Raw genomic sequence first — 10,567 nt, forward strand, 5'->3', positions numbered from 1 at the left:
TAGTCTCTGCATTTTAAATGAATTGCTAAAACAACCTGACAGGTCAGACTCTTGGGCTCCCTGGTTTCATGGGGTTTATGTGCAGCCCTCTAACCCCATTATTCTGCAGACACTATCTCACCGCTGAGGTCCTGCAAGGTTTACTGTAAGAATCAATACTCTGGACACGCATAGGAGGTGTGCACCACCAGTCACCTGTTCACCCTGCTGTAACCTGTGGGATTTAGCCATTTCCTGCATCGATCTTTAACACTGACACCAAAATTTTAAAGTTCTACGCATGTCTAGTGGATACAAAGGTGAGTGACAGATTAAAGAGGAAACACCAACCACTAATCCTGTCAGTGACACTGGCCCTCGTGCTGTGCACTGACCATACATCGATCTGACAACTGAAATTTTCTATCCTGATGATGCGAGTACTCCTGCTGTATAAGGTCTCGCTTACAGGTCTCATTGCTACCTTCAGAAATATCTGGAATATCCTGGACACTCCTAGTTTTTGTCTAATGTTGGAGTTGCTATCTAATGATGATGATGATTATTATTGTGGGTGCCTGGAGAGTGACTGGAAGTCCTGGTTTAGTGCTTTCAGCTGGTGTGTAATCTGAACCCCGGATAGTGACAGCCGTGGTGGGTGACAGTCAGGACGTTTGGTAGGGGGATTTAGAGCTCTTCATCTGCCTTCAGTCTCACTGTCTTTCTGTATCTCACTTTATATTTCAATATAGTGCAGCACAGCACAGTACAGTGCAGAGCAGCAGAGAGGTCTTGGAATATGATGGCAGTGCGCAGTCTTTGGATAGCTTTCGGAGTTGTAACTATTCTTGGGACTTTAGCGGGACTGGGTAAGTGACACACTTGCAAACTTTTGGCACATCCTCGCTGACTGGCACAGAGATAGCCAACTCTTCTTGTGGTGACTGGCAGGGTACAGAAAACTTGCTGTACTTTAGACCTCATGAAAACATGTAAAAAGTTGTAGAGGCAAACTAACACAGCTGTAAACTTGCATATATTGTTTTAAACTGGAAGCAGTAATTTTTCTTCTGTTGATATCATATCTGCAACTTCTCTAACAAGGATTTTGTAGACTGTCTAATTTGGCTTTTTTTTGGTGCACACTAGTGAATTAGAATATTTGCTTCCTTTATACTGTTGCACTATGTTTTTGTGCATGGTATAAAACAGCGGTCCCCAAGCCCCGGGCCACGGACCAGTACCGGTCCGTGAGTCATTTGGTACTGGGCTGCAAGAGTTGAGGTTCGGGTGTGAAATGTATGGTTTTCAGGGTTTTTATCGATTTTTAGCGTTATTTTGTTATTGTTTTTGTCGTTTACTCGGTTTTTCTGGGTCGTTTCACTTGTGTTATGAATAAATCTTCTTTTTTCGATACCAGTACTAGTTTTATTTTCTGTGAAAATATTGTCGGGCATAAACCGGTCCGTGGCGCAAAAAAGGCTGGAGACCGCTGGTATAAAAGGTTAACAACATACAAAGTATGACCGTCTATTCCATAACCATTAAGTATATTTGATACAATTAGATAAAAACATCAGTTAACAAATCAGAAGGAAAGCGTAACTTCCTCTATGATTTTTCATGACAGCAACAGTATGAGAGTGTGTAAGCTGTTCTTAATGGTCCAGATCATTCTTATCCCACAGCACAACTTTACCCCAGGGTTTTTACACTTTTTTTTAACTAGTTGGTTGATTTTCATTTTATCATGTTGCTGTATGTTTTGCAGTTAGGTTTTTGTAGGCCTGTGATGTAAATGCATTAACCTGGAAAGCACTTTAGGCCAACTACTGTTGTTTAAAATCTGCTATATAAATAAAATGACATGACAATATGAGGTAAGAGGATGTCATAAAGCTGCAATGAAAGCCAGGAGATGATGGAAAATTGAAAAACAAATACTTGTGAATCCATTTGTAAATTCAGGATCTAAAGTTATGGTGGTTTGTTCTTGTATTTGAGGGGGGAAAGGTTTCTTGAATCCAGCTATTTGGTGGATATCACATTCATTACCAAATTCCTCTCAGACCAAGTACAGGTATGTGTAAGTGTCAAGCTGAAATCTGGACTCTCAGTTTTTGTATTGATACATTAAAGGAATAGAAATCAAAGATTAAAATGCTGGAAATATGACTCGTGACTGTGGAACATCACAGAATAATGATAGAATCTCTTCATGCCTTGCACTTCAATAGAGGACTATAGGAATTTTGAGATTAAACTGACACTGTTGTTACGATTTGATAGCAGATAAACAGATGAACTTATGATCTTGGTATGAGGTCAAATGTAATCCAAGTGTGATATCAGGAATCTCTGCTCCACCTCGGGTGTTAGTGTTTGTCTTCAGAACACGATGCGCTGGAATCCTCTTAGGAAGGTACCAGACACTTCTTCTTGTTTCTCTTCTTTTCTAAATCACATTAAAAGATAACACACATGCACATGACGAATTACTGTCAAAATGTCATTTTTTGTGTCTAAAAAAATAAATTACATTTTGACAGTATACAGAATTTTTAATTTTGTTGCTCATAGGACAGGAAGACACTATCAAGAGACATTAAGAACAGTATAGTGACTAAAATTCCTTGTACTGTTTTACTGTATGAATAATGAAGGAGCTTTCTCACCCTTAATTTCAGAAAACCATGTGGACCTTTTTATATAGCCACAGGATTAATGAGCCATTGTCTGTCCTCGGCCACAAAATAAAATCTGAATCTCAGATGATGTTTTCCTTGGCCAGGCAGCACAGGAACTATAGCCTGGTATGGCTAATGAAGCCTGGCTGCTATCAACACATCCCCACTCGCTTCCTGAATGAAAATCAGCAGGTTTTCTCATGTGTAGGGATTTTCCATAATAAACCTCCCTACGCCGCACTGAGAAAATATCCAAAGAAGGGGAAATATGTAGGCCAAAAAAGCGTGTGAGGCAGTCACTGAATCAGGCAGAAATCAAAGCTGCCTGATAGAAACAAACATTCCCCGAGATAAAAAAGATACCATGACTGCCCCTACATACTTTCTTTTATACTCCCCTTAGAGCTCAGGCAGCATGCTAATGTGTATTAACTCATCAATTGCTACACAATGTCCGTCTTCCCTGCATTCATTCCTTGTATTGTATTTGTGTGTTGCACAAATCAGATCAGACAGAAATTGTCACTGCAGTCTTCTTTATCGCCCTCTCCGTATTTTATTTTGCTCTGCATGCTTGATCTCATCAGCTCTCAGATTTCTATCAGGATATTCCAGGTTAGGATGCATCGCTCTCATTATTTGGGATGTGGTGATTCTTACTGGTTTCACTATAATTTGATGGCTTTTTGTTTACATGTGAGAATTCTGGTCAGCTTACAGTTTGGATCATTATGGCCCTAAAGTATTGTTTGAAACTGTTTGCGGGCTCTTGCATATACTATGGCTTTGTTATATCACTCAGCAAAGCATTACTTTTAAAATACATCTGCCAGTTCAAAAAGCACTTAGTGGTTTGACTCTCATCAACATCTCTGACTTGCTCAGTGTCTATAACCCAACTAGACCTCCCAGGTCATCAGCTGCAGATCTTTTTCCAGAATAAGATAGAATAAGATCCAAGTATGCTGACGGTGTTTTTACTTGCTGTGGTCCTGTTGTTTGGAACAAAACTACCAGCACCAACTATGTCTACATTTAAAAATGAACATTAAAACCTTTTTATTCTCACATACTTACAGTGTTTGAGTGTTAATTTGTATTCTATATCTTGTAAAGTTTTGGTTTTATTACCTCAAAACGTTGCAAATCTACCTACATTTTTAGCTTTTTTTTTTTAATCAGTAAGCACATTGTGTTTATGTGGAATGAAATGTGCTATATAAAATGAAAATAATAATAAAATAATAAAACTGGCACAGTTTTGAAAAAGTAGTGTGTTAGCATTCAGCAAAATCTTAAACAGGGATACTGTAATGTTTACTTAGCTTCTTACTGACCTTCTCTGCCATCATCATAAATCATGAAGTAATCAAATATATATATATATATATATATATATATATATATATATATATATATATATATATATATATATATATATATATATATATATATATATATATATATATATATATCAAACACACATCCCTTCACAGTGGTTGCCTGCAGGCCTGCAGGCTCTGCCTCTAATTTCCAAACATCACTCTCCCGTCCCTCTGTCTGAGCTAACCTATTGTAGTGTCAACTACAGGAAATGATGAGGTCAAAAACTTGGCACCATATATTTAACTCACCCTTTAACTGACTGATATTTAGAAATATACTGCATGCTCACGAGGCCCACTTAAAAGTCAGACAACGTATAACTTCTGAAGTCATCCATTTACTCAGTACAGACACACTATGTTCTGCTTACTGTACCCAGAATGAGTTCTTGTACCTAAAACTAAGCAAGATCAGCATGGTGTCTTTGCAGCTATCCATCATTAAAACAGCTTGTGATTAATAAGCTGGCATAATATACACCATAAGGAATATCAAAATACCAGTTTTTGTTTTAATCAATGATGAAATTAGAGGGAAAAATTGCTTAGAAATTCAAATGGGGGATGGTCTTAGTTCAAACACAAACTCCTGCATATCACATCTCATATTTCACTGTTATATTTATTCATTCATCCTTCTTATATCCAGAGTCATCTATTAACCAAGCGCAATAAGTAGAAACTGACCAAGCCTTAAGAAAAAAAATCATATGGGTAAATTACTGTTCAAACTAAGTGACATATTTGTGCCTGACTGGGACACCCAGGATCTCATGGGAGATGACATATTTTCTGCTTTGTATTACTGTCACCATTTTTGCCAAAGGATAACACTGATGATTATTGTAGATGACCCGAGTTTGACTTAAAGTCCCATTTGAGAGTTTTGATAGGCCACTATGTAATGTGAGCTATGGATAGTGACAGCTGGGAGAGAAGAAGCAAGAGGTTGGAAATAACCTCCATTTAGTCTCTCCTAGTCTCTCTTGACCTTTGTTTGGATATATGGTCAGGAGCAGTAGTAGTACTCAAGGAGTACAATACAATGGCAATGACTGCTATTTTTAGCATAATCTTTGAACTCTGGAATCATAGATTGGCTAATCTCTAGAGTTTGTAGCCTATCCCAGCTGACATAGGGTGAGAGATTGACATTCTATCGTAGAGCTATAAACATAATATCTTCAGTGACATTAAAATAATATTTGTCCTTGTTAATATTATTGGAGAGTACTGATATGCAGATATCCAAACTTATGGGACTGTATTGCATGGACATCACAATGTAACAACAATACAAACAGAAATATTATAAAGTACGAAACCTTTTGCACAACAGCATCTTGTGTAATAATAACCAGATATATTCCTATGTAATTTTGATGCTTTTCTTCATGCAGTGCAATGTAATCAGGAGACAGAGCTGATCGGGGACTTGTTCAAAAACTACAACAAGAATATACGTCCAGTATTACATCCTGAAGACAAAGTGGGGGTTCAGATCAAGCTGACCCTCACTAATCTTATTTCCCTGGTAAAAGCTTCATTTTGCTACTTTTTGCAATACATCTTTTCCGCACATTAAGAATGTATGAGCATTACTTAAGGGTGGAAACATATTCAAAAGCATTACGGTTAAAAAATGCGATTAATAATAATCTCTCTGGTGTGCATTTACCACAGCCACTATCACATGAGCTACACAGCTCAATCAATCTCTTCTCTCATTCCTACAGAATGAAAAGGAGGAGACTCTTACAACCAATGTGTGGATTGAGATTGTGAGTTGTATCTCTCTTCGTGGTTGTCATTTTCCTTTCTTTGTTTGAGAGTTTTGGTAGAAGGCATTTCTCCCTCGTCTTTGTCCAGCTTTTAATCTCACTGCTGATCTTTTTCTCAAACCACAGCAATGGAATGATTACCGCCTTGCCTGGAATGCATCTCAGTATTATGGCATTGAGGTTATTCGTGTCCCGTGCAAAACTGTCTGGCTTCCCGATATAGTTCTTGAAAACAAGTAAGGCAGTAACAAAAAGGAGCGCAATTCTGTCTCTTTTGTTTTTTGCGTTCTGGACAGTTTGTTTGTTAACCGGTTCTGGTCTTTGTCCACAGCATTGATGGCAAATTTGATGTGGCCTACTATGCCAATGTGTTGATCAGCAGTGATGGTGGGATTTACTGGCTGCCTCCTGCTATCTATCGCAGCACATGTGCCATTGAGATCACCTACTTTCCGTTTGATTATCAAAACTGCACACTTGCATTCAGGTGGGATTTATTAATCATTTGAAATCTACGTTTATATTATATGTAAGTCTTTCTTTATGCATTTGCTTCTATTAAACTTTGGCTTGATTGCCACAACCGTAGATCCCAGACTTACAGTGCCAATGAAGTGGATCTTACCTTGGCTGTTGGAGAAATGGGGGAGATTATTGAATGGGTGGACATCGACCCTGAGGCTTTCACAGGTACTGTAAATACACCATCCATCCATCCATCCACACATCAATCCATGCCTCAGTCCACATTAACAATCATAATATTCAAGTTTTGAAAGTCCTTCAGGTTTTTGCATTTACACCCTTTAGAGAATGGTGAGTGGGCCATTGTCCATCGTCCAGCCAGGAAGATGATCAACAGTCGGTATTCCCCAGATGACCTGGAGTATCAGGAGATCTTGTTCAATCTGGTCATCCAAAGGAAGCCGCTGTTCTACATCATCAATGTTATCCTGCCCTGTTCCCTTATCTCATCTCTGGTCGTACTGGCCTACTTCCTACCTGCACAAGGTCAGTAAGGTCAATGCTTTTCCTGTTTCACTACTAAAGTTTGAAACATGCCAGATGAACACATTTGTCTCATAATTTTCTGTATTCAGATGTAAAACAAAACAATAATGAACTTGATTTGCTCTCCATAATAATTTTAAAATAATTTGGACTTAGCCTTTTTATTGTGTTTGTCACTAATTAATAAAAAATAATCACTAACTGCTAATTCAAAGTAACTGAACTACAGAGCCTAAAGGTTTGATGTGGAAAGCATTCAGCTAAAGCTCTAAGACTGATGTTACTGTAATACAGCTGACTTTTAAGTCTTAAATCATGAAATATTACAAAGCATTCCTTGATGCCTGAAGTAGATGAAAGAGAAGAATGTCCTTTTTTTTTTTGGTCCAACCGGTCTAACTCTCTGCTGCTCCCTCACAGCTGGAGGACAGAAGCTGACCGTGTCCATCTCTGTTTTGCTGGCTCAGACTGTCTTCCTTTTTCTTATTGCTCAGAAGATCCCCGAGACCTCTCTGTCTGTCCCTCTAATTGGAAAGTGAGTCAGCATGTCCTCTCTGCTGACCCCTGCTGGTTTGTTTTGCTTCAATCCAAACAGTTTGAGCCTGCCCTCCAACAAAGATCTCTCTAATGTCTTCCCCAGGTACCTGATCTTCGTGATGTGTGTCACTACTCTCATTGCTACAAATCAAATTGTAGTGCTGAACTTCTCACTGCGCAGCCCCAGCACTCACAGTATGTCCCAAACCCTCAAACATGTAAGTGCCCTCCACGGAGATGAGTAAACTTGTTTTTTAAAGAGTTATTTCAGTAAAGTGACTGTTGTTAACTTCTATTGCCTGCTGCAGCTGTTCTTGAAAATGGTTCCCCGCTTCTTGGGCATGTCTCCGCTGGTGGACGATAGTGAGGTGACAACAGAGGTAAATGGGGTGAGGGAGCGGCGGCGCAGCTCCTTTGGCCTCATGCAGAGAGCAGAGGAATATGTGCTCAAGCAGCCTCGCAGTGAAATGATGTTTGACAAGCAAAGAGAGAGGCATGGTCTCACGCGATCCATTGGTAAGACCGTTGATTACAGAGCAACACTCAGCACAGTCTTTAGCTCACATTTCAGCTCAAATACTTAAATATTTGAAAATCAAAGTAGAAAATGTATCTGGTTTAATTAGTGCTGATCACTGCAAATTGTCATCTAACGCAGTGTCTCCCTCCCTCTAGTGGACAGTATAGATGTCAGCAGCACAGCTAACCTATATAAGAGTTTGGCCCAAGCTGCACCTGAGATTAAGCAATGTGTGGATGCCTGCAACTTCATTGCTGACAGTACAAGGCAACAAAATACCATTGGCTCTGTGAGTGTTTGTTTGTTTGTTTGTTTGTTTGTTTGTTTGTTTTAACTCAACTTCAGTGACGTTTTAGATGAGTAATATTTTGCAGTCAATTTTCATTTCCTTTCATTTCATTTCCATATCCTCACTTGAACTTAAGCTTTTGTTCACTTTCTTTCCAACTCAAGGAAATTGAAAGCTGGGTCTTGATTGGGAAAATGGTCGACAAAGTGTGTTTCTGGGCTGCTATGTCTCTATTCATCATCGGCACAGTGTGGATCTTCCTAACAGGACACTTCAACCGTGCCCCAGAATTACCATTTCCAGGAGAGAGTAAAAAATATGTCCCAACTTAAAAAAGGAGAGAAAAAAAGAAATTTGTCTCTGTTTAATGTTTTCGAGGTATATTTTGCCTCGTGCTGTTTATGATGATGAACGCAATGTTGTTCACTGATCCCATGGTTAAGATTCAGGGCTGAGTTAAGTCTGTGTTTGATAACATCAAAACTTTCTGTTTTCATGCTTGTCAAACACCTGAGCATCAACATTCAACGTTTCTTAACTTCTAAACTAAGTTGTCAGCATTTCTATATTAAATCACAATTATTTTGTTAGTTTTGGGGTATGAGAATGTATGCAAGCCCAGACTTACAGCTTATAGATGCATTTTGAAGAAAAAATGTTAACGGCACTGCACCACTGTGCAAAGGGATTTAATTCTATTGCAGAAAATGACTTTTATGACTTTGTTTTGCATAACATGAAGCTACAGGCACTGTATGCTTTAACTAAAGAACCCATTTTACTTGCATGACCATCTACAAAACACTCAGAAAACATATCCCTGCACACATATTATGTCTTATGGTCATTATCTATATATGTAACATGAGCCAACCAACTCTAAATCAAAGCCTTATTCTTCTTACTATGACTTATTATTTGGAATGTATTGCTTACAGTAGATGGCTCAGTGGGACACTGTTTGGCGTTAACTGTACCAGGACTTCTTTTTAAAAAAAAACAAATTCTTTAGTTTATTACAAAGTGTGTGTTTTAATCTTGAACTGAATGTCTAAGTAGGTGTTTTATATGTTTATACATCAGACAGTGTGAATCTGCAAAGTGTGGCTAAAACCTAAAACTGTGATCATATTTTTTACAGTTATTTTGAGTGGTGTTACTCAGCTGATTCAATAAATGTGACAGAAATGGGCTAGCAAATAAAAACAAGTCTAAACACTGTTGAAATTTCACACACTGAAGACTTGAATGGTCTATGTTTGTTTTTCTGTTCGTGTCCAGCTGTGTTTAAAGTTACACAGTTGTGTATTTAGGGAAGATATTCTATAATATAGTGTGTTTATGGCAAAAACAAAGGAAAGCTCACATCGAATAAGTTTGGATCTGCCATCGGGTTGTATTAATTTTATAATGTGTATAATAATATTTAATAAAGTGGAATAAAATGTGAGATTAAACCACATAGAAAGGTTTGACTGTTGTGTGACTGATAGACTGCTGTTTAAAAATCCAGTCAGACTTGTGGTTGAACGCCTCCATGTGGTGGAAAGTTGCACTAGGGATACTTTGTTAACCAGTTTTTGGAGTTGTCTTTGATTTTCCCGAAAACATCAACCTGTCACATCACTGTTTAAACCAAGATTGTAAAAAAAGAAAAGAAAAAATCAAACTCAAAAGGTAAAAACCAAACCTTTCACGCCTGTGTTTTTAATATCAAGTCCTAGAAGTATGTTTGCTTTAGATACAGCAAGTCTAAAGTTCAGCTGTTACATTGTTACTGTTTTCTCTCAGCGTGTGCAACTTCAGCTAGTCATTTCAATTATTTCTCCAACCTGTCAACCTGTCAGGCGGGGCTGTGGCTGAGGAAGCTGGTTTATGGTTAACATGCAAACAACTCTCCAGATTTCGCTCACTTTGCATGGGCGTGAGTCATCAACTCTTTTTTTAGGTACTAGCAATATGAAAATGCCATACCTCTGTTCGTTTAATCTAATAATGCACGGTTTATCTTCGAAAATAGGAATACAGATAAAACTAGAATGAAAGTTAAATCTGGTTGATTTTAGTTGATGCTCACGTAACATGTACTTCCGGTGTCCCACTTCAACGTTAAAGTTTGTACAGTTTTTTATTCTAAATAAAACTGTACAAAACACATTGTTGGTTTGTCCTAAAAACGCGTTTTAGATGTAAATTTTGGTATCTCGTCGGATAAAATAAAATATATATATATAATCGGAAGTCTCCTGATACCTTACGTGATTCTCATGAAAATGGCATACGTGCCGCCTACTCCCTTCTCGTGTATCTGAATTCCTGCATATATGTTTCCTGACAAGTATGAAATCGGGACTTGTGTTCGTGTTTGATAATTGTGG

General features: G+C 38.2%; 1 protein-coding gene across 1 annotated transcript; it reads left to right on the forward strand.

Annotated features, from left to right (window-relative positions):
* Positions 1–193: 193 nt before the first annotated feature.
* chrne (cholinergic receptor, nicotinic, epsilon) lies at positions 194–9,665 on the forward strand. The gene is made up of 13 exons (XM_085420340.1): positions 194–299; positions 732–848; positions 5,452–5,585; positions 5,788–5,832; positions 5,959–6,068; positions 6,164–6,319; positions 6,422–6,522; positions 6,643–6,843; positions 7,264–7,378; positions 7,484–7,598; positions 7,689–7,896; positions 8,056–8,189; positions 8,354–9,665. Exons 1-13 carry the CDS (start codon positions 281–283, stop codon positions 8,519–8,521), a joined length of 1,623 nt encoding a protein of 540 aa, XP_085276466.1. The 5' UTR covers positions 194–280; the 3' UTR covers positions 8,522–9,665.
* Positions 9,666–10,567: the final 902 nt, after the last annotated feature.

This window comes from Rhamphochromis longiceps, linkage group LG10 (assembly GCF_057381845.1).
Source record: "Rhamphochromis longiceps isolate RC_006_pf linkage group LG10, R_longiceps_female_GT1.1, whole genome shotgun sequence".
Lineage (NCBI taxonomy): Eukaryota > Metazoa > Chordata > Actinopteri > Cichliformes > Cichlidae > Rhamphochromis > Rhamphochromis longiceps.

What these genes read in the sequence shown, in the direction of transcription:
- chrne (XM_085420340.1), top strand. An exon ending in CCAATGTGTGGATTGAGATT is followed by an intron (nt 5,833 to 5,958) that starts GTGAGTTGTATC and finishes CTCAAACCACAG; the next exon opens with CAATGGAATGATTACCGCCT. An exon ending in AACTGCACACTTGCATTCAG is followed by an intron (nt 6,320 to 6,421) that starts GTGGGATTTATT and finishes CCACAACCGTAG; the next exon opens with ATCCCAGACTTACAGTGCCA.